This window comes from Amblyomma mixtum, chromosome 3 (genome assembly GCF_055824585.1).
Source record: "Amblyomma mixtum isolate Tamu chromosome 3, ASM5582458v1, whole genome shotgun sequence".
Taxonomy (NCBI): Eukaryota; Metazoa; Arthropoda; class Arachnida; order Ixodida; family Ixodidae; genus Amblyomma; species Amblyomma mixtum.
Window position 1 is genome coordinate 122,297,091 of NC_143014.1, and position 26,510 is coordinate 122,323,600.

At 48.4% G+C, this 26,510-nt stretch overlaps 1 protein-coding gene across 2 annotated transcripts in view; it reads right to left on the minus strand.

The window, feature by feature from the left end:
• Nucleotides 1-3,157: 3,157 nt before the first annotated feature.
• LOC149351661 (synaptotagmin-15-like) overlaps nt 3,158-26,510 on the minus strand; it is a 93,132-nt gene continuing 69,779 nt past the window's right edge. Inside the window, exons 4-9 of one of the 2 annotated variants that reach the window (XM_089580999.1) lie at nt 23,864-24,004; nt 17,378-17,508; nt 16,017-16,150; nt 14,516-14,677; nt 9,792-9,909; nt 3,158-9,240 (exon numbers count right to left, since the gene is read on the minus strand). In XM_089580999.1, the coding sequence (XP_089437125.1) occupies nt 8,894-9,240; nt 9,792-9,909; nt 14,516-14,677; nt 16,017-16,150; nt 17,378-17,508; nt 23,864-24,004 (1,033 nt within the window). In that variant the 3' untranslated portion in view covers nt 3,158-8,893. The remainder of the gene's footprint in view (nt 9,241-9,791; nt 9,910-14,515; nt 14,678-16,016; nt 16,151-17,377; nt 17,509-23,863; nt 24,005-26,510) is intronic. The other variant, XM_089581000.1, reaches the window with a different exon arrangement.

Sequence of the window (26,510 nt, forward strand, 5' to 3'; positions counted from 1 at the left end):
TGCATTATGCACTCTACATTACGCGGTTCGTAACGTAACGCTAACGTTGCCATTGTAAAGTGTAAAACCATTTGATGAATGTGCAACGTGAGAAAGCAAACTTAAAAGGCGCCCAAAGGTAGCTTTTTCATGCAGTATCTCGAATCACGTTGGTGGTGGTAGTGGTTTATTTAAAAATAAAAAAAGTGAAGAAAAAGAGTGTTGCCGGCCGCGGCAATTGCTATCTAATATCTTAAGCACCCGAGCTGCAGCCGGCGGAAATGAAAGGGAAAGGGAGAGGATAGTGGAAAGGGAGAGGATGGTCTCATATTTATAACGAGCCCCTCATACCCATTTCCTTGTCTGCTTAATTGCTTAACGAGGGCCTCGGTATTGGCAGCCTTGATGCCTTAGGAAGCATAAGAGGGTTCTCACCAGTGTTGTAGACGTTACTGAAAAAAAGGAACTAAATGCGTTACTCGTTACGCTAAAAAAAAAAGAACGCGTTACCGCCCTACGTCACCTACAAAAAAAGGTAACGCGTTACCGTTACCGTTACCGAAAAAAAGTATCGCTCGTTACTTTGCCGTTACTCCATGGCCATCAATTTTAATCAGTGCGTCTTCCCTGTAAGTGTAACCTATAACTCGTCTTCTCTGCAAGGCTTGTTTTCCAACCAAAACGTCTCAAACCCTGACGACACGCTCATATTCTTCAAGTGAATGGAAACTCCGGATGGTCGCACTTTGCTTGCAACAGAGTCTAGGCAGGAAAAGGAGGGAGACCGTCCTTTGTCACAGTGTTGTGGGGAGTGCATTGTTCCTTGTTCTGGCTAGGGGAGAACGGGGGGGGGGGGGGGGGGGGGGGGGGGGGGGGGGGTATGACTATGACGGGAGAAAGTTGGAGCGACAGTGTTGTTGAACAGAAAATTTTTAGAAACTTTAGCATGAGGTAGCTCACTACTGCCGGCACAGCATAAAAGGCCCATTTCCTTCTTTTTCCTCTAATTTGGTGGTACAGCCGGTTGACTGCAATCCTTTTTTCTGTGCCGTACCATTGTACTCTTTCGACGGCTCTCTTGGGGCCATCTTTAAGTAAACTGGCGACATTCCTGAGTTTACTCAGAAGAGGGAACTGCTTCCACAAAGAATGCGAGATTGTCGCCTGTGAAAGAGACCTTTTGGTTGGAAAACAAGCTTACGGAGAAGCTGACTTTCAGATTTCTGCAAATGGTCCATTGGTGGCTCGGCATACGTCCACTCTTTAGAGAGTTGTGTGTGTGCGAGTGGTTTGGGATTGAAGACAAGTGTGTGAATGCATGTTCGTGCTTTTTTTTTAGTTGAGTGCGTCGTCAAGGCCAGGTGTTTTCTGGCATGCATGCGAACTGCAACAAGGGTCGTCGAAAGCACCTGTAGATTTTGTTTATTTGCAACATCATTTTCGGCGTTTTTTTTTCTGAAAAAGAGGTGGAGGGGAACAACTGAAATAAAAAGTAACTAGTAACGTGACACCCCACGTTACCGCAAAATGTTAACGTAAGTACGTTACCCGTTACAGTTCCGAAATGGTAACGAGTACGTTACTAAGTTACCGAAAAAAAGTAACGCGTTACCGGTAACGCCGCTACTTGTAACGCGTTACCGACAACACTGGTTCTCACACAGTTTCCACCCTCGCCGTTCGATGACGTTCTACGTCACATCAGCGGTAACTCAGGACGTGCTACGTCCGCCGCTTAAGAACGTGGGTGGCGCTGGTGAACGCTCCCAAGGTTAGGTTATTTGTAAAACATAAATACCCCAGAAAGCAGAAGTTTTGACAGCCGTCGCCGTAGCTCAGCGGTAGAGCACCGGACGCGTAATTCCGAGGTCGTGGGTTCGGATCCCACCGGCGGCATGTGGTTGTTTTTTCTTCTGCTTTTCTAATCGATTAGCTTTAAGCGATAACATATTCAGTATATATATATATAGCTTGTGGGGACGCCTTCGTCCCCTGCGTTCGCTTTCCCTCAACTCACTAGTTCCCTGTGGTTAGCTCCTCCGCAAAGCACTCCTCTCGGTTCGGTTACTTTTAACTAACAGGGGAGGGCGCTCGCGTCGCAGCGACACTTTAAGCGACACCAGCGCCACGGATGGCGTTTTGCTGCGCGCGCGCGAGGGATAGCTGGCTCTCTTCTGCTCGGCACCGGGATAGCTCGCGGACGTTTCGCGCACCGCTCCGCTCTTCGCCGCGGGCGCCTTGTGGTCGGAACACACTCCCGCCACCCCGTCCCGTCTGGCCTCGGAGCTTATCCCTTTGCCCTACCGTCGGCGAAAATTCGCTCGTAACCGTGCTGGTGAGTCGGACTTCCTCGATTCCTCAGTGTATTTTGTTGCTAGCTGGCGTTATTGTTGTTATAGCAATAAATGCCTTGTTTGTGTCAGCCAGTGTGTCGTTCCTTTGTTCCCGCAGAGCAAGGCCCGCCATGGTCGCCGTGCGCTCGGAAGCGTACGCGACCACGGGGTGGGGTCCGCGCGGTTTTGAACTATGTCAGCCGTGCTTAAACGGGGAGAACGAATTTATCTCCCCCAATTTAAACCCCCCAAGCTTCGCCGGGTCTCTTCTCTCACTAGACATGAAACTGTTCACACTGGACTCTGAACGCACTTTCAATCTGTGATCTTACTGATCCGAATCACGCCTATAGCGTTAAAGCTTACCACTCAGTTCTTCCATACCATGATGCCGCTCTTCAGTTTGATATTCGCAAAATTTTATATTTCTGCGCCCGGGCCACAGCGATGACCTAGTGGTCTGAGGGTCAGCCTCGTATGGGGGAGGTGGGGAGTTCGATCCTAAGGGCCCTCGGGCACCCACTGGTTTTCGAATGGGTACAAGCTATCACCTGCCCGGGTGCTGTTTCTCCGGGGTGAAGTGCTTGAGGAAAATGGGTGTTTGACCGTATACCTCGACCAGACCAAACGCCTTATCCACGGTGCTCTTTGGTCAAGCTGCCCCTTCCCCAGTAATCGCCATCGTTATCCTATGCGCGCGCAGATGTTATTAAGCACACTTTTACTCATATTATGATTAAAGACTACGAAATTTACTTTCGCAGTGGTTTTTGTTTTGTGCAACATATAAGGCCACGCCAAAATGCATTGCAGGTACTGTTTTCATTATCATCAGAAAGAAACGGTTGGCACTGACAGGTTTACCTTTATTTATGCACAGAAATATGGATCAATGCAGCATTTGACGCTCAGCCATGAAACAAGTTGGGTTTGTAGTGAGAGCTGCCATCGCAGAAATGAAGGAGATGCTGGTGCAGGCACACCGCGGCCTCTCAGAATGAGCGTAAGCGTCTCTATGATAATGTGAACTAATTTCTCAGTCCATGTTTCCTAAAGCAAGCACCGCTTTCAAGCACTAGCTTCGGAAGCGGTCTTTTGCATGAACGGCTCATTGCGGGCATGGCAGAAACTGTAAAAATTGTGAAGAGGTCATTTGATTGAAAAGAACTCTTACTGAAGTGAAAGAATACTCCCCCCAACCCCCCTCGTTTTTCTTCCTTGGGGGGGGGGCCACGGCCAAAGATGGATTTATGAGCAAGAGCATCAGGGAGGAGAAAGGGGCAGCTCCACATGTATAATGCTTTTTTTTTAAAACTCTATTCGTAGGAAACAAAGGGATCTTTCAGCAGAATTTCTTGTTTGGGGGGATCACCCCTACGTGAATCCGCCTACCGATGCCCCCCCCCCCCCCTTTTTTCTCTCTCTTCCTCGTGAGCACGTACGTGACTAGGGTTTTGCGTTTTCGGAGTTAATTCTTTGACAGATTCGGAGGGTGTGCTTCGGAGTTTATTTTTGTCACGAAATTTAGATATTAGCGGAGTATCAATTTGTGATAGACAAGATCTCGAGCAGTGCCGCTGTTTATTCGTTTCCAAGCTTCAAGTGACAAGTCTTCTGATGCACAAGTATGGAGTGTCGCTACAAGAGCTTTATTAAACAACTAGCGATAGAAGCGCTACGTGGCTCTTCATAACTTGTTTTATATATACATGCCTACTTTCCCATGTTTTGATCCATAGCTGCGGTACAATTTTTTTTTCTGTCATAAGCACGTAGCCTCGGGAATGATCTTTCGACGTCTACACTTGCACAAGAAAAGCTACCGCATTTGAAGAGCAACGGTAAAGAACGGACCAAACTATGACATACATACGCCAGAACGGTACTGCAGCAGCGTTCGTTTCCTTCACAGTGTAGGCTTGATATATAGGCAGAACTGTATTTTAAAAGACGGGGAAGATAGTGATTTTCTTGCGTAACGAGATCAGACAAACGGCTCACAAATATCTAACGTTCGCGATTATTCGGCCTTTGCATTCCGGTTTGTGTTTTTTTTTTCCTGGTACCAAGACGACTGGGGTGGGGTACTCAAAGGACATGTGTCGTAGTTACAGCCCTGTTCTCTTGCTCTTTGCCGCGTAGCTTGTCGCAAGGTGCCACGCACTGAAATGTTCGCGACGAAATGAACCCCGAAGTCAAGAGGACAGCAGTGTGGTATTTTCGAGATCAGATTTTCTCCAAAACAGAAGCTTTTCGGGAAAATATGAAATAATAAAAAAAAATTCCCTGGCGAGAGTTTACCAGAGCTTTGCGCACTTTTTCCAGAACGCTGAACGCTACCTATGACCAGGACACCGAGTTTGCGCGATACTGACGGTCGCCGTGATGAAACCAGAGTGTGGGTAAAACCAATAGAGACCGTGCAAAGGAGAACCTTGTCCATGCGACTTTATTTCAACCAGAACAAAAGCCACAATATTGTCTCAGAGAATGTCGCGAAATTCTGCAATAGTCCACGGGAACAGCGCATGAAAACTGGTTTTTGAGGAATGGAAATGGCGCAGTAAGGGCTTCACTTCTCCTTGGACAACTCAACTGCGCCGTGAGGGAAGGAAGGGAGCTGGGAGAAACAGAAGTGGAAAAAGAGGTGCCGTAGCGGAGGACTCCGGGGTAATTTCGACCACCTGGGGACCTTTAACGTGTAATGACATCGCACAACACACGGGCGCCTTCTGCGTTTCGCCTCCATAGAAACGCGGCCGCCGCGGCCGGGTTCGAACCCGGGTACTCCGGCTCAATAGCCGAGCGCTCTCTAACCATGAGCCACTGCAGCGGGTAACAGCATATGCTCGAGTGAATGAACAATGCAAAAGAAAGACGGAAAAGCATTGCTACAAAACATTGAAAAGAAAGGCTATGCAGGTCTTCTAACCTAGCCTGAGCTATTGTTTCCTACGGGGCATTGAAAAGAAAGTGTGTGTTGTGTTGTGTTGGGTTTAATGGCACATAGGCAACTAAGGCCATCATGCGCCAACATTGAAAAGAAAGGCTGTGCAGGGCTTCTCAACTAACCTGAGCCATAGTTTCATAGAAAGAGTACCACTCAAGAATAAACCTCAAGGAGTATTGCTGGCAGTTGCCTCGTTCAATTAGGGACGGTGATATTTACTAGTTAATTGGGAAATTACATTACCGTAATTTCCGGTATACAGTCCACAGGGCTCAACCTTGGCCGGAAAAAAAGATCATTTTCTTATTAGAATGTCCACACCCGGTACACAGACCGCAAGAAACAGGTATGCGATGTATGCGCACGCGCTCATTAGTATGATCCGGTCTGCCGGGGCAAAAAGACGTCTGTCCCTTCTACGTCGAAACAACAGTCACCATTGTTTTCCGCGTCTTTGCTGTTACTCTCTTCATCAAGTGCAGACGTCCGCAGGATGGCCTTAGCGAACTCATTGACGATAACTTGACAAGGAATCACTTTCCAGGATTCCACCACCCACTTGCACACTTGTGCGTAGGTTCACATCCTTCGAAGCACAGCGCCAAGTATCACAAAACTTCCTTACTGAAAGACGTTGGCCATTTCATTTTACATTGGGCGACATCGAAAAAATAAATACTGTACAAATAGTACGCAACGCGCAAAAGTTTCGAATTTGTATAGCCCGCGGACTGTATACCTGAAATAATGGCACTTAATTGAAATTTAAACCGTCAGAAATACCCGAAAAGTGGCAGTTAGTAAATTGCGCTGTGTAGCAAGACACCCTCTCGATGTTTCTGGAGCAGAAGCATTATCCAGAGAGCGAAAATAATTTTTTGAATAGTGAACGCGAAAACCGAAATCTTTCGGAAAGGGGCTTCTACTGCTGCTTGAAAACTTCCTGAATGACTTCACACATCTCCAGTGGTTCAAAAGACAGTAATTAATCCTGACTAAATATTTGGTTAATAGAGAAATAAGAATGCTCTTCGGTGCAGTAGGCGACCGCTATGAATACTACTCGAGTTTTATCCACGCGACATGGCTCGAAATATTTCGAAGCCCTGGTATCATGTTCGGTAGAAGTCGAGTTGTCTTCGCGCACAGAAAGTAATGCCACCCATGAAGAAAAGCACAGAGAATCTTGTATTTTGATTTCACTTGCTACTCCGCGCGCCACACAACAATAAGCGCGTTCGCAACCTTATAAAATTGAATGCATTTTTTACGAGACATTTCCAAATGCTGACTGCAAAGCGTAAAGCTTAATAAGCTACACTGAAGGGCGTGGTGGCCGGATGAAAGGAAGTTTTCACACACGCGATCGTCTCCTTCGTTCAGTAGCCTATACCAGCTTGCTTCAAGAGCAAATCGAATAAGAGGGAAAATGCGCTGTGAATTGTACGGCTCGGTATGCAATACTTCGAGCTTCGACGCTGAGCACGACCTTTTTATTTCTTTTCCCTATTTCCTAGCGCAGTGCACCGCCACTACACTCCAACGATATTTGCCGAGCTAGCACGCTTCGGTTTCCAGAGGAAGAGGAAGGTCCATCTTCCCCCAAATACCTGCATATGAGTCGCACAGGTGCAGCTCTTTCCTTCGTTTGTTTTTATTTTATCCTGCTGTCTGTTAGGTACAAAACGCGGTCTCTTAACTCGCGTAATCATCGATCAGCAGACAGGGAAGACGACACTGTTACCATTGGCAGTATTCTTCCAAGCAAAACTTCAAACTTCAATGTTGGCATGTGAACAGGACGAATTTCTCTACTGCTGGCCATCGAGCGAAAATTCCTAACTGGCAGTGATCTTAGCGTTACTGAGGACAGCTTGGTTCTCCAGTGGTCAGCATAACAGGAAGCAGGAACCTGTCACTTGTTCTCTCTGCTTCAAGGAGTTGCTCGCGAAGCAAGTCCCACTACATGTGAATGCACAAGCAAACAAGCATACAGTGGAGCCCACATGCATGAAAAACAGCCTTTACTAGAGCGCAGAGTCCCTGCAAAGATAGCGATAAGAAGAAGGAGAATTTTGAATAAGCGATGGTGTGTTCGTGGTGCTACCGTCAATTTTTTCTTTATTGGCGAAAGAACTTCCCCGATGCACCGAAGGTACCGAACGAATCAAGTGCAAGCAAAATTTATCAGCATGGGGTTGGGTGTTATAAAACGAGTGAAGTTGCGAAAAATAAATTTTCTGTGAGCCTCAGCACATAAACAAAAAATAGGTAGTTTCAAAATGCTCGTAAGATGTGGTTAAGGGAGCAAATTGGGATATTCCGAGGTGGGAAGGTTGTTTCACTAATAATCCGGTCAGTGTGGTGGATGCTACAGCGAACCTGCAAAAAGCGTCAACGCCACATAAATCCATGCCTCCGAGCGTCGTATGTGAAGAGTGACGATTTTGCGCCCCTGGGATCGTTGGATATACAGGGCTAGTACGAGAGTGTGCAGTTTCATAATTTATAAGGTGCTCTGACTTTAACCACGCTGTCGAGGGGAAAAAAAAAACGGCAGCTTCAACTGTAACTGCTGTAACTGCCTAGCCTTAATCTGGAAAACGTAAAAAGGAGCCACGTTTCCAGATAAGAACAAGGATTTCGTTGAATACGTGGGCAAACCATAAATTTAGAGTTCGCTTAGCGCAGTGAGGCACCATGCGGATTATGCGTCCTACAAAGTAATGTTTAGTGTGCACTCTTGCTTTCACAGCGATTGGAGACAGTCTAGCGGAAACCTAATAAAAAAGAAAATGTTAACGCCAATTTGAGGAGCATTGCCGTTCTTCGAGATCAACACAACCGGACGCACTTGCTGCAGTGCACGTCGGCGATATGACTAAGCAGTAGCACGTTGAATTCACTGACCACACACTCCCCCGCTCACTCTTCCTTCGTTGTTTTGCAACAAACTGACCAGATTTAATGTTAATAGAGATCAGCCATAAAGGCGCGCAAGGGTGTTCCGCGTAGAGTCAGTCCTCTTGAGTAGGGTGCTGAAAAGTATTTATCCTTGCTCACGCGCTCCCCCATGTGAGTGCAATTTACGCTTTTGCAGTATCACGTTTTCTCAGCATCAGCATTTACAATTTTGCGGTGCATCTTCACAGAGCGAATCGTTTGGAGGTAATCACGGCTTTACTTGATTCTTTGAAGATACGAGTCCCTCAAATAGTTTCCTATTTCTTGGCTAGGACCAACACACCAACGCTCAGGAACAGAAACACCCTTGTTCTCCCCACTCCCCTTTAAGCGCCCAGAAAAATGCAGTACCCTGTAATGGTTTTGACATTAGCAATACAGGAAGGAGAAAGGCTAGTATCGCGGGATGAAGAGCAAGTTCTGCTTGGGCATTCAGAACGCGGTATATGCCAGGTGATATGGGGCCTCTATCGGAATCCGCTGCAGCCGGCTTCGGATCGGAGCCCAGCCCGCAAGCTTTCCCGCCAATGCCACCAGAGGTGGTTGGGGGGAGGGCAGTGTCTCCAGCGAGGAATTCACGGACGCGCACACAGCCTGACTCGTGCGTGGTGGCGAGGGGCGGCCGGAGAGCGCGCGAGGCCCCGCTCCGAGGCTCGGCGGGGGCGCCTCAGTCGCTCTTCCACTCGTCGCGGCCCGTGGGGCACTCGAGCGCGTGCCACCGGGTGACGGCGCTGCGCGGGTTGGTGAGCATGTCCTGCCAGTGGCGAAGCTCCTCGCCCCGGGCGTACATGAAGGGCCCCAACACGGTCTTGCCCAGCCGCCGGTAGTCTGCGCCGTCCGGCGACACCATGACCGTGAAGCTGAGGCTGCACGAGTCGAAGTAGCGGCCGGCCACGCCGAACGTGAACGCGTCCGAGAAGGACGCCTCGTCGCCGGAGCCCCACTCGCGGCTCTCGGAGCGCTTCTCCTTGACGCACTTGCGGCCGTGGTTCAGCGACAGCCTCACGTACACCCCTGCACGAGAAGTGCAAATAGCATACAGACCACAGCTGGCTATAGCGACCGGCGAGCCACGTGTTTCCTGCTGGTTGGCATTTCATGGCCACCATTCACTTATAGGGCACCAGCCAGGTATATGCTGTCACACGCCAGAAAACATGGCCGCGCATGCACAGCTTACGGTGAGTGAAATGAGTGCACCCTCTGTCAAAAGAATACAGCCCTTTTACCCTTTTATTGGTCCTCTCAAAAGCGGTAAAAAAACATAAAAGAAAGACAGAGGAAAGAAAGAGAATACAGCCCGCAGGGTTCGCTTCTGCAGGCCATGCAGTGTGGCTCGTTTTGCATCGCCAGCGTTCAAAATCTGTCGACGGTGAAACGAACTCTCGTCTTCAACTTTCCGCCGGTGTGGAGTTCCAGGAGTGCTTGGAACGCCTTGGGTTGCGCATTTTTCACAAATGCTATGCGCCGACACGCGTGTCGTCCGTGCATTAAATATAGGTGGTTGCGAAGGAAAAGAGAGACCTTGTCCCACGCGTCATATGATTGCCGAACATTACACTCACATTTGTTGGCGTCGTCCGGCTTCGAAAACTTCCGCACTTTGAGAATCGCCGCCCTGATGCGGTTGGTGAATGGGTTGCAAGTCATGCATATCTGGATCTCGCCAATTTGAGAACTCTTCTGCAAAAATGAGTTGGAGGAAGCAAAACAGTGCACGCAGTCAGATACAGAAGAACCTGAGAGAGATAAAATTCCTCTTCAACAGAGGATGTGCTCCCTCTGACGTATACGTGGCCTTACATATCCCGCCATCATATTGCTACAAGCGTTCAGGAAAGGATTCCTGTAGGACACAGTTGCCGTTGAAAAGATGGTTCAACGAAACGCAACGACAGTTGTTAGTCACATGACATAGCAAAGAGGGACACAGTGAAGACAGGGACCCGTGAACATTGCAGAAGCTGCCGGTATATTACTATACTTCCTGCCTCCCGTAAAATACTAAAGAAGAGCGAATTACAGTTAAATATAATGCAATTCCATGTTCTTCTTTCGTGAATACTTACTCCCATGCCACCGAATGCGAAGCTAAAATAATAAAAAAAGCATGATCATGAGCTGCCATGATGACGATGATGATGAGGTATGAGTTGCGGCTTCACACGCCTTAAAAAAATCGTCGGGGTTTCTCAGCCATGGCAACAATGCTGAACACTCAGGCTCACACTTGTACACCGGCGAATTGCGACATAAAGGCTTCATTGAGTTATTGGCGATCACAGTTTCAGCACTCAAACACATTAAAAGCTCGATAAACTGTATCCCAGCGTCATGAACGACGGATGATCTTCCTCAAATATACGGTGCCATTGCGACGTATCAGCTTTAGCAAATATAGTGAAGACGCTATATTAAGGGACGTTTTCTGTGACGAAAGAAAACGAACATTTTGATCAACTCTTGCGAAGAATTGCCAACGAACGGCCCACCAAAAGTGCTTTCTATACATTGCTATTCACCCGCAGCAGCGCTCAAGATATTAGTGCTACTCTCGAGATAGCCCTGTGGCTATGCAGTCGGGAAAAATTTGCTTGCGAGGACAGGTAATGAGAGTTGTAAAAGAACAAGTCACCGTCGTTGTTGCGAAAAAAAAAAAAACGAGAGGATCGCAAGAGATAAAGGTCTAAAGAAACTTTTCATGTCTCGCGGCGCAAAAAATAAGTGCTTCGCCATGAAAGTGACAGCTACGAAACATCAGGTACTGCAGGCTGCCTGGGCCGACAACGGTGCAATGACACATGAAAGCGTTCTTTGATTCAGGAAGCTCGCAATGGAACACAATGTGTGGTGATTGATTTTTATGATTGGGGTTTATCTCCAGCAGACACTAATTTTGTTTCTCGGCACATTTTAAGAACAAAAATTCACGTTAAAAATATAACATTTATAAATTCTCATGCACACTGAATAGGCTGGAGGTAAGCGTATGCATCGAGCCCAACTTCAGAGCATTTTGCGTCTAATCAGCCGAGTGGGTTCGCTCACTTTACCCATTTCAGTACTGCAAACCACGAGCTAAGTTTAGTTCCCTGTTCTTCCATGTTCGCTTTTTTGCCCTATGCCCTCATCCTCATCGCTCCTGTTCTACCCGAGTTTCAGCCAGTAGTAAGAAAGACTGTCATGCGCATTCCCCGCGAAAGTCTGCCCACTACAAGGGACAGTTTTCTCTCGGGGCCTCTCACAGTCTCACTCATGAAACACTTGCCAGAAGTTTCAGTTGCACTCGCTTCACGTTGTACGTTACTTCCACTATTCTAATGCGTTAGAATCAGAGCCTCCATGTTGGGAAAATCTGTCCGTCTGTCCGTCCGTCCGTCTCAAGCCTTGGTGGAGAGAGTATAATTCCCCTCTCCACTTTAAGGAGAGAGGAGGGCGAAATAAAGTGGGAAAGGAAAGACGAAGAGAGAGCGGGAGGTGACTAGTGGCGGTTTGGGGAGAATGCAAAGGGGATACGGAGTGTCAAATTGTGATTGACGGACTGGATTACGCTACTCGCTCGTAGTGTCTGAACCCGTCAGCAGCAGCGGCTGCTCAGTCCGGAAGGAGCAGTACTGCTAACACATACTCTGACACAACAATCACACTGATCGTTTATACTTTATACTCACACTGATCGTTTATAGCGCCGTCATGCCCCATGCTTCAGCGAGATGCACGCGTGCAAGTGCAAGTTGGCAATTATACGTATCGCATTCGCACTTGATGGCTTTCGTTGATGCGATACAAATATCAGCTCTACCTTCCTAATGCGTTGCAGTATTTTAGTGCGTAGCACATCTAGCCTCAATCAAGGATTTCGCCGATGTCTTTCCGAGGCAGCTCTCTCTCTTTCTCCGCGAACTTGAAGCGCCAAAGAAAAGGTGGCGACGAGCGCGTCACGCGGCGCAGTGAGGAGGCGGAGCGGCCTCACAGTTGTAGCCAATGAGAGAGTGGCGCGCATCACAGTTGCGGCCGTCACCATTGTACAAGCGCGTGTTATCCGGACTGAGCTAGTCGCTCACGTGCCCTCAACTACGGCCTCTCTCTCCTCGCCTCGGTCACTTATCAGCCTTCACGGGCATCAGACGTGTACGCGTGGTGCTCCCTAGACCTCGGCTCTGCGCCTTAACGGGCGTTCGCCTTCAAGCGCACATCCTTGCTCTTCGATTACCTTTCCTCGCCCTGCGGACCTTCTTTCATTGCTCTAGATGTGGCGATGCCGAAACTCTATAGCATCGGCTTTGCTCATGCCTTGCATTCTCCTCACATATCTCTCTTTACTCATGCTTTCTTTCCCCCTTATAATCCCACCTTTAATACAAGAGCAAAACGAACCATAACAAAATGTTAAAATGCAATAGAAAAGTATAACAGTGGTAAGAAGTGCTAGCGCACCTAACTACTTCACATTTGATTAACTCTGCAAATCGGCTGTAATTTTTGAATGCACGTATTGCAAAAAAATATCCTCATGATTCATTGAAAGGTAGTAGCGAAAAACGAACACTAAGTGATTTAATAGCAAGTATCATCTTGACGAGAGATGAACGCGTCTCTAAACTTCTTGCCTTGTTTTTACACCACAGGTCTCCACCGCGGAACTTGAACATACACCGAGGGTCCGCCTTCCCTCAAAGTGTCACTATGAAGAGTCAGCACCGAAAAAGGAACCCAGTAGGTTCTGAAATGTTGAAAAACGAGTTTTCAGAATTTACTTCAAAATAACTTTCTGCTTGTAAAGTGCCGAGGAAATTGGCATGAAAGAAAATTTCTGCTCGCAAACTGCCGCACCCCTCGGTGGCATCTGGTGGTTTCACCGCGACACAAGGCTCCTTGTGGCGGTGTACCCTTTACAGGAGAGGCAAGAGTCTTGAAAGTGACGCCAACGCTTAACAAGAAACAAAAGAGATAGAAACAGAAAAGCAAATGTTCTATGTTTGTGCCATCTTCAGGGATCATTGCATGAAACAAAAGGCGACGGTCAAGATGTCTGGCTGATGCGAGCACGCGAGGCGAGATCCGCCAATCAAAATGACGGGCGCACTTCTATGTGTACTGACGCGCGACGCTGCAGACTTTAGCTGGCATATGATGCCGGTTATGCAGCGTTTGAGGTGTCACGTTTCTCTCGTCACTTCCCCGCCCTCTTTTTGCCTTGGTTCTTGCACCGTGAGTTACTGACAAGGATGTGCTGTCATGTAGACCAGCTACATTCCTCTAACCTCAGAGCCTTTCCTGTGTCTTTTTCCGATGATTCCCGCTCCAGCTGATCTTGTTGCTAACGCAGTATGTCGGGCACAGAACATGTCTTTATGTGAGAAGGGTTGTTTTGTAGGCCAGTTGGTCATACATATTTCAAGAAATGCTTCGGCGCGGCAGACAAGGACAAAACGTAGAATAACACCACAGAGCGCCAACTAACAACTGATTTTATTGGAACCCGCGTCAACGAATATATGCTTTGCGCTCATAAATGACAACAGAAAAAAGATAACATGCAGTGAAGACAGCATTGTCAGAAGACAGATCAGCAGTGCTGATCATTTTTTGCCTAATGCTGTCTTCACTGCATGTTATCTTTTTTCTGTTGTCATTGATGAGCGCAAAGCATATATTCGTTGACGCGGGTTCCAATAAAATCAGTTGTTAGTTGGCGCTCTGTGGTGTTATTCTACGTTTTGTCCTTGTCTGCCGCGCCGAAGCATTTCTTGAAATGTCTTTATGTCTTGTGCGTATGTGTATATATATTTTGTTCGTATATAAACTGGACAAATAACCTTGCCCTCTCTCCTCGCGCCCCCTAGCGGATCGGAGCGGATCGAGATACCTTTCGCGCACACTCCGGGCTCGGAAAGTGCCTCCTCCGGAGAACCCTGCGGTGTGTACACCTCCGGGCACCCACAGGTAAAAATGCATCTCTCACGTTCTCCACCCTCCACAAGGCCTTTACCCACCATGCCCTAACTCACCTCCAACCACCAGAATCCCACACAGCAGTGGAACAAAAAAGCAACGGTGAAATCAAATTCAAAGACGCAGTCGGAAGGCGATCAGTGTTAAAGCGAAGCCAATGCTGCTAAAGCAGATTTGTCGCATCACATCGCATGATCGCCTGTGCATTTTTTTTTTCTTTGGGGTAGGCACTTGAAAGGGCTTCGCCTTCTACTCAACGGGGGTGCGAGTGACGGGTTTTCGCGTGGTTTCCTACTGATAATAATAAAAAATAAACGGCGCAGGCACCGCGCACCTTGGGCACGTTGTCCAGGTCCAGCCAGATGACCTTGTCCGGAGTGAGCGGCTCCTTCTCCAGCTGCAGTGCGACGTGCCCCAGGCAGTGGCGCACTTTCTTCCGGTCGATGTCGTAGACCGACAGTCGGAGTGACCGCGTGCGCACCTCGGCCTCGGATATCTGCGGAGACACGGTCACGGATGGAACACGGCCGCCTAAAATCTAAAATGAGCTAAAATCTCCTTTTTCTGCCAGAAGTTGGAGGGCTGCGAGTATCGCGCAAACATCGTATCGCGTGCAAGAAACACATTTAAATATGCAGGTGCAGCCAAAATAATACGGGACACGCTTCGTAGTTCGAACGTTTAGCACGCGTCCTGAACAGAAAAATGCAAGCGTTTCTTGGGTTGACACGCCAGCGCACCAGCGCCATTTTCTAACACGCATAACGTTCCTCCTAATTTTCGCTAGTTAAGGCGTGAGGGGAGGACGGCTGCAGAAGCGTGCTCCGCAGTATTGTGGCCGCGACTGTACGCTGTAAATGCAAACGTTTATTACAACAAAATTATTTTTTTTATTGCCGCTAAATATCGGAATTTCGGTTTATCACCGATCAGTCATTAATGGAACACGCTTACTAGTAAGCGAGGATGTGCCCTTCAGCCTTCAAACGAGATCGACGACGTTCTAGAGCGCTTTGAAGCTTCCTTTGTTCAAGGGCAGCCGTGTGATGCTAAAGAGGTTGTTATCTCCCCAGGTTAACGCCCCCCTTAGCTCAAGAAAGTTTAAGGTGGCCGTGTGAAAAGGGTAGAAATATTTTTGACAAACGTAGTTCATTACACTTTAAAGGTCCTCTACGGCTTCGGAACTGCTGCATAGTCGTAAAGAGGCCCTGGCCTGACCGCAGCGGGCAAACGCGGCCAGCCAGCAGAATCCGTGGTAATTCATCATCGTCGTCGCGCAATCATTATCATCATCATCAGCCTAACAACGTCCACTGATGAACAAAGGCCCTTCCCACTGGCATCTAATCAACCCTGCCTTGCGCCAGCTGCGGCCTCCTTATCCCCGCAAACTTCGTACTCTTATCCGTCCACTTGTCGCCTCCAGCTACGTCTGCCTTCACCTGGAATCCACTCCATTTCCCCAAGGACCATCGGTTATCTTCTCTTCCCCAACTGCCGCAGTCCAAAGCGATGCGTGCAGGTGCGTTACTAATTCACTTCTGCTTCGCCTGCAGCGTGCAGTACAGGACTTCTCATTCCGAAGAGCTGCGCACGATGTCGCTTAACAAGATGAGAGGAAGAAGAGGGAGGGAAGACTGCGTGCAGACGGCCACAAAAGAAGAAGCGAGAGAAAAATGAAAGCAAATCACGTAGAGTGGGAACGAGACTGCGGCGGGTGAGGCGGCGTCACTGCGACTCTGCTCTGCTGTCAGACGCGAAATATAATGGGGTAGAGAATGCGACAGCGCCCTCTACCGGCGCCTTCAAAATTTAAACCACAGTTACGAACGCACCTTGAAAGTGAGGGTTTCGTCGAACTTAGGTGCCAGCGTTCGCGTCTTGACGGAGCTCTGCTGGAAAGTGTTTTCATCCGGCAACAAGTAGGCACGAACGAAAGGATCCCGCGGAGTGTTCGTCAAGCCCCGACCTGCAGCAAAAATAAAAAAAGCAGGAAGGGGGGGGGGGGGGGTGAAAAGGGTACTTTTTGGTGACTTTGGTGACACTAAACAGAGGTAATGCGAATAGGTAAAAAAAAAAAAAAGGTCCGTCCGTGCTCGTCTGTTTTGTCCCATGAATATGCGCTGCAGCGCTCTGTCGCACGCGCAAACGGGCACGCTCAACCATAGTAATTTTTCCGTGAGGTTAATTTTCTCCTCAGTCGTTCCGTAAAATAACGCGACAGGCCGGTGTTGCAGAAAGAACTGTGTGACAACTGGAGGCCTGCCCCTGTAGGCAAGAACACGAGACACAAAAATGCGTCTACCAAAAAGATATCGTTCTAAATCACAATGTTTATATTTTTTTTTTAAGGAGTACTACGAAAATCTCGCCTTGGCTCTGTCTCTCTCAAACTCGGCGGACTTTAGAAGGGCGTGTGCCGTCACAGTCCGTTCGTAAACTGAATTGGTTAATTAACTTTTATTGATTAGCATAGAGGCCGATGTTGTAATGGCTGTTTTAAAAGTGAGTCGTTGTAGCAGGTTAATGCAACGTATAAAGTGCTAACGATTTCTCGCCTTTCTCCGGTCTATTCCGAAAGTGGACGGTCAGTGAGGTACTCCAAAAGCGCGGACCATAGGGCAGCAAGTTATTCACCTTTCAGTTTTAAAGATTACCGCAAAACTGGACACAACCACGAGAGGAAAGAAAAAAAAAACAGTCCACAGGACAATTATGAGTGCGCAGTACGATTGTTTGAACATTAGCCTCTCAATAACCGGACTCTGACTCAACAACGTTTACGTGTACCATGCCAGTCAGGTCGGGTTGAGTCAACCTGCCTCCTGCAGTCGATCAGGCTGACTCAGCCCGACCCACGAACGTTTACATGAGCCCGGCAGGTGAATTTCAGCCCGACAGACCTACTCAACCCGACGTTGTCGGCTCTCACGCCCAGTGCGACGTGAAATCGTCGTCATATCGTCGCGGGTTTAAAGATACGCAGCTCACTGCATTGCGTACAGTGGCGGCGCATCTAACAGCTCTACTCGTCGACTCGAATTAAAGAGCAGAGGTGCACAGCGAAGACGGGCTCCTCGTAACTGCTAAGGTCCTACCTAGAAATAACAGCCCGCATGTTAGATGAGCGCCGTGTGTCAGTGAAAACTACTTTACCGCACGACAGGAACAAAACTAAGAGGAGTAAAAAACGTACCTGGCAGGTATTTCGCCTTAACAATGTGCACATCAAGTTCCTCGCTTTCCGGCTTGTAGTTTAGGCTGAACCATAGCCTGCCATTAGTGCATCTTGGTACCGTTGAGTCCTCGTCATCAGACCAGCTGTAACTGTGCGCACGAAAAAAAATGAATAGAATAAAACGGAGTCGGTATGACAATCCGCAATAACTGTGCTGCAGCGCCTCCCCTCGTGCCTTGTCAACCAGATGACTGCCTTATTGAACGTGAAGTAGTGAGAGAGAAAACATCTTTAGGAAAATTTTAACGAGAGAGAAGTAAAATACAGGAGAAAGGACACAGCTGAGCTGACCTCTAGGGTTCCTCAGCATCGCCACCGAAGCAGAAATAACTGTTGAGTTTTGTTGGCGTGTTCCTTTACATTTTACTGACTGGCCTAGACAAGGAACCCGTCGTTATTTGCAAGAGAAAGATGAGCTGTAACTACACGTGCATGCACAAAGCACGACTTGTTTTGTTGTCACGGAACAGTGCACACATTGCTTGCGGCGCCGGCGTACTTCATTAAACTACACCGCGGCTTGAGAGCGGTGAAAAAGAAAGAGAGCGATAGAAACTTAGAAACCGTGGCAGCTTTGTGAAAGCTGCAGACGTCGCCAGACAATCATATGACCGCATACCCTCGAGTCTTCTCGCGCGGGATAACAATCTTTGATTGGCCGGCGCCTTGGTTGTCGTTCATTCGGTAGACGGGTTTCAGTGCTTGTTGTACAGCAGGCCGATAGAAAAACGTTAGAAATAAAGGTTACTGCGAGCCATTACTCCGAATATAAAGGACATTAGCGCTGCTCGGAGAAGAGCGGCAGTTTTGGCAATACCAGCACTCAAATACCAATCTTTTTGCTGTCCATCTTGTCCACCCCCCGTCCATCCAAGAAAGAGGGCGCCGCATAGCTTTTTCGACAATAACTATACAGTTTTGGGGCCCGATCGCAGCAGCTGCGCATCCTCATAATTGGCAGCATATAAGGTTTCACAGTTCCAACAGTTCCCCCATATGAGCGTCATCTGTTGGCTGTATTGAGTAGCGAACACCGCCTGACTCAACGGGGTTATTTTAAACTTATAATTTTGAGAGAACTAGGGAAGCCCGAGAAGTTCTACACGAGCATGGTGACTATCATGGCCGACTCTTCCTCCTCGCTGCAAAATATAACCCATTAAATGCTTCCTGCTATCACACCAACCATTCCCGATGGCCATAGGAAATCAATGGGATGTACCGAACATTCGAAATTCCCGCGATGATTTCGAGAGTTCAGCGCCACGCTCCACGTGGTGGCAGCCATACAAACTAGAAGCGCTCGCCCGTGGCCGCCGCGAACTGCTCCGGCGGTTCGATCGCGTAGGCCACGACTCGCTTGTGCTCGATCGCCGCGTAGACAGAGCGCTCGTTACGGGGCGTATCTCTGCGTTTTGCTTGTCGATGCGGCCTAGCACGCCCGGGCAACGCGTTGAAGTTTTCTTTTCGCGGGAACCCGAAATTGCGCGCTAAGCTGCCTCAGCTCGCGCGCCCTGCGAGTTTGGTCCCGAGGCTGGCGATCTGACAAAATAAATGTTATGAGCAGGTGTGCTGCACATCCAAGTTCACCCTTGTTAACGCAACTTCAGGCGGCGCACCACTCTGCTCATGACATTTACGAGGTCTGTTAGAAAAGTATCCGATTTTTTTTTTTTTTTTTTTGCGAACACCTGATGGATATGAAACAAGCGCGCTTGCACCAGCCGACCTTGAACCTTCGTGCGCATGTACGAATATTTTCCGGCCTGCCGATAGCGTCAGTCGCTGGGACGCAGCATTTGAGTGAGGCAGTGCGCAATGCTCTCGTCGGTTTTTTATTACAAGGAAAATGGCGGAGCGACAGGAGCAGCGCTACTGCATCAAATTTTGCCAGAAACGGGATGACAACCAAGTGAAAACTGTACGGAATATTAAGTGCGGCTTTCGGTGAAGATGCTATGAGCAGCACACAAATGAAACAGCGGTACAATTGGTTTAAAGATGGCCGCACATCGGCGGAGAGCGAGCCACGCTCCGGTCGGCCATCAACATGCCGAAATGACTAGGTCATTGTCGAAGTGAACGCTGTGGTGATGCGGGACCGTCGTGTGACTATCCGAGAAACTGTGGAAGAGGTGGACATCAGCAATTGTTCTGTACATTCTATTATCCCCGAAGATTTGGCCATGGAGAGAGTTGCGGCGAAATTCGTGCCGAAGCTGCTCACGGCGGAGCAAAAGCAGCTTCGTGTTGAAGTCTCGCAGGACATGCTAGATTCCACAAACAGTGACCCCGACTTCATAAACACCATAATCACTGGTGACGAGTCTTGGGTGTACGGGTACGATCCGGAAACCAAATCCCAGTCGTCACAGTGGAAGCATTTCATGTCACCGAGACCAAAGAAGGCCCGCCAAGTGAGCAGCAATGCCAAAGTGATGCTGACAGCTTTCTTTGACTCCCTCTGTGTGGCACACCACGAGTACGCACCCTACAGGGTCAAACAATGACCAAAGAGTATTATAGGGACGTCCTCCGTCGCCTACGTGGTGCTGTGCGGCGCAAGATACCGGAGTTGCGGTCAACAGGAAATTGGCGCATCCATCACGACAATGCTCCTGCACATTCCTCGCACTTGATTCAGACTTTTTTGGCGAAAAACCAGACTCCTGTAGTTCAAGAGACTCCTTACTCTCCTGATATGGCCCCCTGCGACTTCTGGCTGTTTCCCAAAGTCAAGAGGACATTGAAAGGAGCGCGATTTCAGACAAGAGAGGACATTATGGCTGCAACGACAGCTGAGCTAAACTCCATTCCGAAAGAGGCCTTTTCGGAATACTTCCAACAATGGCAGCACCGCTGGGAGAAGTGTGTGGAGTCCCAAGGAGACTACTTTGAAGGTTATTAGGTTTCCAACGCTCCAGTTATGCCAGTTTTTTTTTCTTCAGCCAAAGGTCGGATACTTTTCTAACAGACCTCGTATTTTGTTAGATCGCCAGCGTCGGGACCAAACTCGCAAGGCGCGCGAGCTGAGAGGCAGCTTAGCGCGCAATTTCGGGTTCCCGCGACAAGAAAACTGCAATGCGCGTTGCAGGGCGTGCGAGACCACATCCGCGAGCAAAAAAAAATGGCAGTGGCTTAGCTCTGGTTAAGCCTGGATATACAAGCGAAAAGCTGCAGTTATGCTTTGTTTGACGTCATGGCTGTCGCAGTTCGCGCACAATGCACTGGGAGCACCACGATAACGGTGTAGGCAAGCGCGTTATATAGCCCTCCTTTCGCATGCGTAGTAACTGTGGTAAGCATGCGGCTGCAAGTAGCGTCATACGAGGAAGCCGAGCGCGCGCCGATGCACACTCGGTAAACACGCGCAGAGCGCGCGAACGACGGCCTCTCGTGCTTCTGGTGGTTCAGCCGCTTGTCAAGCCTTGCACTTTTCATATGTTCGCTGCTTTTGAGACAACTCCCTTGCTACCACTTCTGGGTCTTCTTTTTCTCCTTCCATAGCAAATGTCTGCGCCTCTTCTACGGCCGCCGCCGCCGCTCACGCGTTCTCGCAACGCCTTGCGAAAGAACCTTCTCCTCTTGGGACGGCGGTGGCGACCGCGCGGCAGCGGCGAAGGGTAATACGGTGACGAGGAGGAGAAGTGGCTCACGCGAAGCGCGGTGTTGACGAGCCTAGCGAAGCTTTTCGCTTCGAAAGCGGAGAAACGACCCCGTTACGAGCGCTCTGTCTACGCAGCGATCGGGCACAAGCGAAAAAGCAGTCAAAGCGAGCTGCACACCAGCTATCGTCAGCCGCCGTAAACGTACCGAGAGCACTAACTCGCACCCGATGACTACGCTTCGCGGCGCTGGTGGCAGTCCAAGCCAGGCTTTCCGTGATTCATGTTGAGCACGATCAGTGGGGACCTATATATACATGTCGAAGGCATATCGCAAACAACGCCTTGCAGCGCTTCACGCGCGTTCTTTCCTTGCTCGAATTTCTATGGGCGTCGGGCAGCCTCGTGTCCAGTAGTTCAAAGCGTCACTTACACTCAGCAACTGCAACAAGTGTGTTGCTTGTAAATGTCATCGCGGCTCCTTGCGTCATGCTTCTATTGTTCGCTTTTGTCGTCCCCTCGCACCGCGGCTTTCCCAGTATTCTAAAACGGTAAGCTGGGCGAAGGGCAGAAGGTTCATGGCACGCGATTTGCCTCTTCAGCGGAGTTTCAGGCATGTCAGCGGGTAAGGAGACACGACCGCAGAGGATGCGTTGGCTGCTCACTACGAACTCTTACCGTTGCAGCGATGTTGGCAGCAGCTCACCCAAGACGAAAGGAATTATTTGCACAAGCAGCCTAAGCTGTGCTTTTTACAACTGCGAACAGCGACTCGTGTGCTAGACTGATCACAGCGGTGCCGGGGCAATAGGTAGGGTGCTTATTACATCCGCTGGCAGCCAAAAAGAAAAAAAAACATTTTTTACGTCACAAATTACAGATGCAAAGGATTTTGAATATATTTTTCCATTTTCTGTTAATTAACGAGCTTATGTAAACCAAATGGTAAAATCATGAAACTAAGTAAAGTGCTCGTGAAATGTTCAGTGGTTTGGACACCAGCGATTGCTTCGTATAAATGTGCCGTTGTACACACGGGCACGAAATAATACCCTGTGTGCTACTGTTACGCTATTCACTGCAGTTTATTCCTATTTTGAGCATGGAAACAACTGGGCATTAGCATTCCAGGTTTGAAGCTAACTTTGTTAGGATTCATGAGCATCCCAGAATTTGTACACGGAGTTTGAAGCGCGAGGTCTTGCAGCCTCCATTAGAGCCCTTAGTTCCCCTAACGCTCCTTGTTTTGTAGTGGACACAGTTGTGCTGCGTTTTCCTCCCGTACTTACTTTCTGAAAGTATGTGAATAGAAGGGCTTCATCAGCAAAAGAACAAAAAAAAGAAATAACATGCAGTAGCCATACCATTAGAGTTGCTTGGGTGCATACATGCACATGCTCTTTCTTGCTTGTGTCCATGCAGAGAGAAACGCGTGCAGAAATTTTTGCGGTGGTATATTCGTCCTATGCGCCAAAACCACCCTACGTAGTGTACTTTTTTTTTGGAAAGGGGGGGGGGGAGGTTGGTACACATCGGTGCGACTGCTTGTGTTCAGTGCATATTTTAAGCAAACGGTCCTGTTATTTTACTTGTAATTTTTATTTCTACCATACAGTTTCGAATACACTACAGTGACAACAGACGGTGTTTTAAAATTATTAAATATCGCGCTTAGGTGAGAACAGCGCACGCCTCGCATGGTATATTAGTGCACTCTTTTTTGACAGTTTATGACACACCTCACTGTCACCCTATTTTCTCGGTGACGCCTTCGCACAAAATTACCCCTCTCACCTCAGCTCACGTACACCATCTACCTCACCTCATCTACTTCACCTCACCTACGTCACCTCACCTACGTCACCTCAGCTACGTCACCTCAGCTACGTCACCTCACCTACGTCACTTTACCTATACTTCACTTTACCTACGTCACTTTACCTACGTCACTTTACCTACGTCACTTTACCTACGTCACTTTATCTACGTCACTTTACCTACGTCACTTTACCTACGTCACTTCACTTATATCCTATCCGTTAAAAGTATTGGAAAATTACCCTTTCAAATTCTCTGTTTATCTAGATTGCGGTTAACTTACCATACACTGCCCAGGCGTAATGATGGAACGGACAACCACTCAGGTCTCGCGTCTTTTCTGTTCGTTTTCCTTCTCTGTGAAAACGGTTCGGTGAGGCGCCATATGCGAACTAAGTAAAGAGCTCAAGGAGAGGGCTGAGTCGGGCTGGTTGGTTCATGTTGAATGGTACGGCAAAACAGCGCTGACGGACGGGACGGAAGAAGATGAGATAAACACATGCGGCAATTCCGTTCGGAGCGCATGGCGTGGCTCGAGAATCGGCGCATGTGTTTGTCTCATCGTCTTCCGTCCCGTCCGTCAGCGCTGTTTTGCCGTACCATTTAAGTAAAGAGCGACGCGCCCAAAGTGTCTATCAACCCGCGCGTCGAGATGACTTGGGCCTTGCGCGTAATAAACAAGCAGAGCCGCGCAAGAGATTGGGGCCGAAGCTGAACTAATGAGATGCTTCGTTTCCGGGAGCAATTTAAACATTCCTAATCGCAATGAAACGCGGGGTTCTTTTGGGGAAGCGTTCTTCTAGGTTGCAACGCCTGAAGCAGTCGCGCGATGTGTGCCGGAAAGTGCAACTAACGAAGTCACGTGGCGTTCGCGTTTAGTACGAGTGCGCCTGGTGACGTGCGCTGTTCGCCAGAAAGCAGCAAGGAGGCGGAGAGCAAAAGAATTAACGGTGCACGGCAATTCCGTTCGGAGCGCATGGCGTGGCTCGAGAATCGGCCTGTTTTGTGCACGCATACCCACCGCAGGCACTGTTTTTGCGTTCCGTCCAGTTTGTCCAGGGCGGGTGTACGTAGGTGCATGAAAAGACGGCTGCGGTAGCGTGTGGAGCGGCAAAAGCCGTGTTGAACCCAAAACTGATAGGTGCGTGTTTCGTCAGGGCTACTAGAAAAAGTGCAAACAGACAAAAGGCAAAATCACAGAGAAAAGTTATACGAGGACACATTCCGGAATAAAAAAAATAGAGAGAGAGAAAATAATCGGAGGCGAAAAGCGATACCTAGTTAACAGAGGTTGCGATAAAAGGTCGAGTGACAGACGAGCCCGCCGCCACCGAGATTAGCGCAACAACGGAAAAAGAAGACGAAAATAAACAAACTTTTTCGGGACGAAACTGTCAGCGATTCTAGGCGCTGACAGCCAGGATCTGTTGAAGATTTCGTCCAGTGCTGGCACAAACGCTCAGGTGTAAGGACCCAGAGCAGCACGTCTCATGTTTATAAAGATACAGCTAGCGGATTACCCTTCCAGAGATGCTTTTGAGGCGTACTTCTGCTCAATCATTGAATGTATTTATCTCTCCTTAACCCTACTCCGATTGCCCATGGTAAACAGCTCGGCGTTGTTCCTGTTGGATGCTGTCCTGTTATCTGCAGACTTTTGAGAAAGCCTGCCGGTGCCCACCACTGTATGCGCGTCCGTCGGATGACAGGCACGACGACATTAGTGACGAAGTGCGTTTGTTCACTTTCTGTGTTCGCTTCTTTCGCCTTTTGAAGTCTATGACGTCATTTCGGGCGCACGTGTAAAACAAACCGCAGAAACAATTCAGCCGCGGAGTGAAGCATTTTACTGTACTTGAGTCGTCCACGAAAGGGCATCAACAGGTTTCAAAAATGAGACCACTGACCTGCCTTGCTCTGACTTTTCAAAGTTAAATGTGGACATTTTTTTTAGTACTTTTGGTCTGTATTTTTTTCGTTGTCCGGTCTTTATCCGACATTTTTAACATGTGCTTGGTAAAATAGATCATAAAGGTCAGGCGCGATGCGTTACACTACTTATTCTCGTAAACGACGGATAACGAGACAGCCAATGATTTTGTCTGGTTCAAGCGCAGGTGTCGGCAACATTAAGATAATTTTAGTCGATGTTGAAATTTCTTTCACTACAACGTTTAAAAGTTTCGCAGAGAGACGGCAAACGCGAGCATTTAGACTCTCTTTGCTTAGTCACTAATTTTGCTACGGGCAGCCACAAGTTACGTCATTCATGACGACGAAATAAGGTGTCTTTATCACTATGATAAGAGTTCAGGTTAGTTGGCGGGGGGTCATGCGCAGCTCTTGCTATGAACCTTAACATGCCGGAAATTTCACTGAATTTCTGTTGGCGCATTGTTTACGAAAACTGACTAAGCTACTCAATGTATACATATAAAAAAAAATGTGAGAACATGAATCGTGTCTTCTGGCAGTCAAGTAATGTACTTCGTGCACAGTCATGCTTAGCTCCTTTGTAAGTTCCCGATCACATTAACTGAACTGCAGTTCATCGACGTTGCACCTCGGCTCCCGCGGTGCTTCGTAGATTCGCAGTGAACTGAACGCTGAAAAAGAAATTTCACAAGACAACAGAACAGTTCACCAAAGGACAAACTTAGGCTGTCTAGTCACAATTATTTGGAGTCAACCAGGTTGTCTAAATTTGCATAAAAAACAAGTAAAGAAATTTCTTCATCAGTGCTGAACTCTGGAACGCGGGTTTCTCTGCCGTTGCCTTCGGGCTTACTGTGGCAGCGCCACGCGTTGAGAAGCAAGTCAGCTAGCGAGGGAAGCAGTGCTTGAGCCGCCGGAGCATTTTTTTTTTGCGTTGTTTTCGTGTTGCAACAGCATAAATTAAAAAAAAAAAAAACGTCAGTAGCAAAAATGCACGTTTAAATCTCCTGGGGACATCTTGCTTTTTTCTTTGAAGCGGGTATTAATTCAGGTTTCGGTAACCTTTGGAACGAACGCTCGCGGCCCTTGTATGACAATGCGGTCTTTGTCCCAAGTCTACTTTGTGGCGATTGTTCGGTACCATGACCTTTGTCCCACTGACGGTAGTACTGCTGTCCTCTAGTGTCACTAGCTGCTCGCAGTTTATGCAGTGTCGTACAGAAGCCTGTAGGAGGACGGCGGGGCGATCGAGTGCTTCATCTGAACTTCAGGCTCGCGGCGGTTGCTGGGCTGATGCCTCGTTATCGTGGCGCTAAAGTCTGAGCGATGATGCGAACATCATACGCACGCCGTTTTATCTGCGCTTATATGCGTCAGGTGCTTGATGCACAGAACAATAACTTGTTCTTTTCGTACACGCCAGCCTGCATTAAAGCGACGAGAACTTCCGGTCTCGATGGTTTTTTTTTTTTTTTTTAAGAATTCAAGCGGCGTTATTGGGTGAAACAGATGCAGCATAAAGACCACCTTTACAGTCTAAAAACAAACATCTGACAACATTGGGAAGACACGAGTAAAGCGCCCCGCATCATGAGTTTCTGTCCGTGAGAAGTTTGGTTTTGGTCCAGTTTCTTGAGTTCCGCACCTGCCAACCTTTCGACCGAATTCCCTTCGAAGCCACGTCATCAAGCATCGCGTGAATGGGGAAAGCGACATTCGTGGCACATATACTA